Source organism: Telopea speciosissima, chromosome 7, assembly GCF_018873765.1.
Source record: "Telopea speciosissima isolate NSW1024214 ecotype Mountain lineage chromosome 7, Tspe_v1, whole genome shotgun sequence".
NCBI lineage: Eukaryota > Viridiplantae > Streptophyta > Magnoliopsida > Proteales > Proteaceae > Telopea > Telopea speciosissima.
The window spans coordinates 54,062,055-54,063,843 of NC_057922.1; the positions used below are offsets into that span (position 1 = coordinate 54,062,055).

Here is a 1,789-nt window from a genome sequence, read left to right on the forward strand (position 1 = left end):
CCAGCTGTTCCGACACGGTGATCTTTCTCTCTCTCTCAATCAAGAGTTTCAAATCGGAATATTCCTTTAAAGCTTCTGAGAAACCTCCTCGCTAAATTGGGATTACAATTAATATTATTTAAAAATAATTAATAATTTAAGAAAGCCATTAAAACTTGCAGCAAAAGCCACCTCATTTTGTTTGTTTTCCACTTTTTTTTCTATAAAAGGTTTGCTCTAGACTCCATAAAACCTTTCTTCCAAACCTTTCTCCCATTGTTATCCCGTTGCGTATCTTCTCCGATCGTTCGGTGGTTCGTTCTGTTCTCCCCTCTGGTTCCGACTCTGGATCGTCGTCTACGTCTGTTTGGCTAAGTATCTTCTCCGTTAAGCGTCTAATTCTTCAGTTTTTTTCTATGATCTTTGATCATATAAAAAAGATCTGTTTAATTGCTGCTTTTATTTCATAGATCTTGTTTTGAGATCTGTTTTTGTTGTGGATTTAGGGTTTTCTTTTTCACTATCTCGTTGGATCAATTTCTTGTCATGTTATCAGCCGTTTTAAGTTTTCTTCTGTGGAAATCCCTTCTCTAGACTTTATGAGCTACGCTACTCTTCTGCGTAGGATTCGTCTTCTCCAGTCTTTCTCCGTCGTCTTCCTCTACTGGTTCTATGTTTTCTCATGAGCTGATTCTTTTCTGATTGATCTGTTCTTTCCCTTTTCTATTTAATATTAATTTTGTACTATTATCGAACCCTTGAAAATTTGATTCTTTGAGTATACCCATCTCTCACATCGCCCCAAATCCATCATCTTCTTACGCTCGGAGAATAAATTAGAAAAGGAAGGAATCAGGAATGTCATCTGCGCAACCACTCTCGAGTTCTGGTTCTGAAGGAGATCCGCAATACGCGGGGATCGATGATAGGAAAAGGAAAAGGATGCTTTCGAACCGAGAATCTGCGAGACGATCGCGTCAGAAGAAGCAGCAGCACTTGGATGAACTGATAACCCAAGTAAGCCAACTCCAGAAACAAAACAGTGAGATTGCGCAGAGCACCGAGGCTATCCTGCAACACTACAACCAGATCGAGTCCGAGAATCAGGTTCTGAGGGCTCGTATGACGGAATTGAACGATAGGTTGGGGTCTCTGAACTCTTTCCTTGGCTTCATGGAAGATACTGGTGATCTCTTCATGATTAACTCGCCAGAGATAACAGATCCTTTGCTGAAACCATGGCAACTCCCCTGCCCATCACAGCCGATAATGGCTTCTGATATGGGCCCAACATTTTTCTAGTTCTGTAATCTATCTCTGAGATTACAGGCCGAGATTAATTATGTTTTCTATTGTCCAATAGTCTCTGTATGGTTGTAATGGTCATGATCTGTAATATGAATAGTGTTCTTGGGTTTAGGTGTTTGCTGTGTTTTCCAATTGTTTGGGATACATGGTTTTGCGTCTAGATTTTTGATTCCAGAGCTTATTATGTAATGTTGGTTTTCTCTTTGAATCGAAATGGGTTTGATGGATTGATGGGTTTTAAATGTTTATTATCATTTGTTTGTTGTGATGGGATGGTTAATCATTGGTTAAAAAAAGCACAAGTGGTTTTGTTATCAGTTCAAGCTAATAGATTTTGGGTTTAGAACAGGTTTTGAAAGCTGAAACCCAATTCTTCTCTATTTTATTGGATCAGAATGGGTTCTAGACCCAGAATTTAACCAAGAATGTATGAGAAAATTGATGAATTAGATATGTTTAAATGAATTGGTATTTAAGTATGTAACATTGTTTTATGTACAAT

The 1,789-nt window shown here is 38.2% G+C and overlaps 1 protein-coding gene across 1 annotated transcript; it reads left to right on the forward strand.

Annotated features, from left to right (window-relative positions):
• The first annotated feature begins 485 nt into the window (after positions 1-485).
• LOC122669934 (bZIP transcription factor 53-like) lies at positions 486-1,546 on the forward strand. Its single transcript, XM_043866851.1, has one exon. It carries the CDS (start codon positions 838-840, stop codon positions 1,279-1,281), a length of 444 nt encoding a protein of 147 aa, XP_043722786.1. The 5' UTR covers positions 486-837; the 3' UTR covers positions 1,282-1,546.
• The last annotated feature ends 243 nt before the right edge of the window (positions 1,547-1,789 follow it).

Bases quoted from the DNA above. Each gene is read 5' to 3' on its own strand.
- LOC122669934 (XM_043866851.1), top strand. From the start codon at position 838: ATGTCATCTGCGCAACCACTCTCGAGTTCTGGTTCTGAAGGAGATCCG.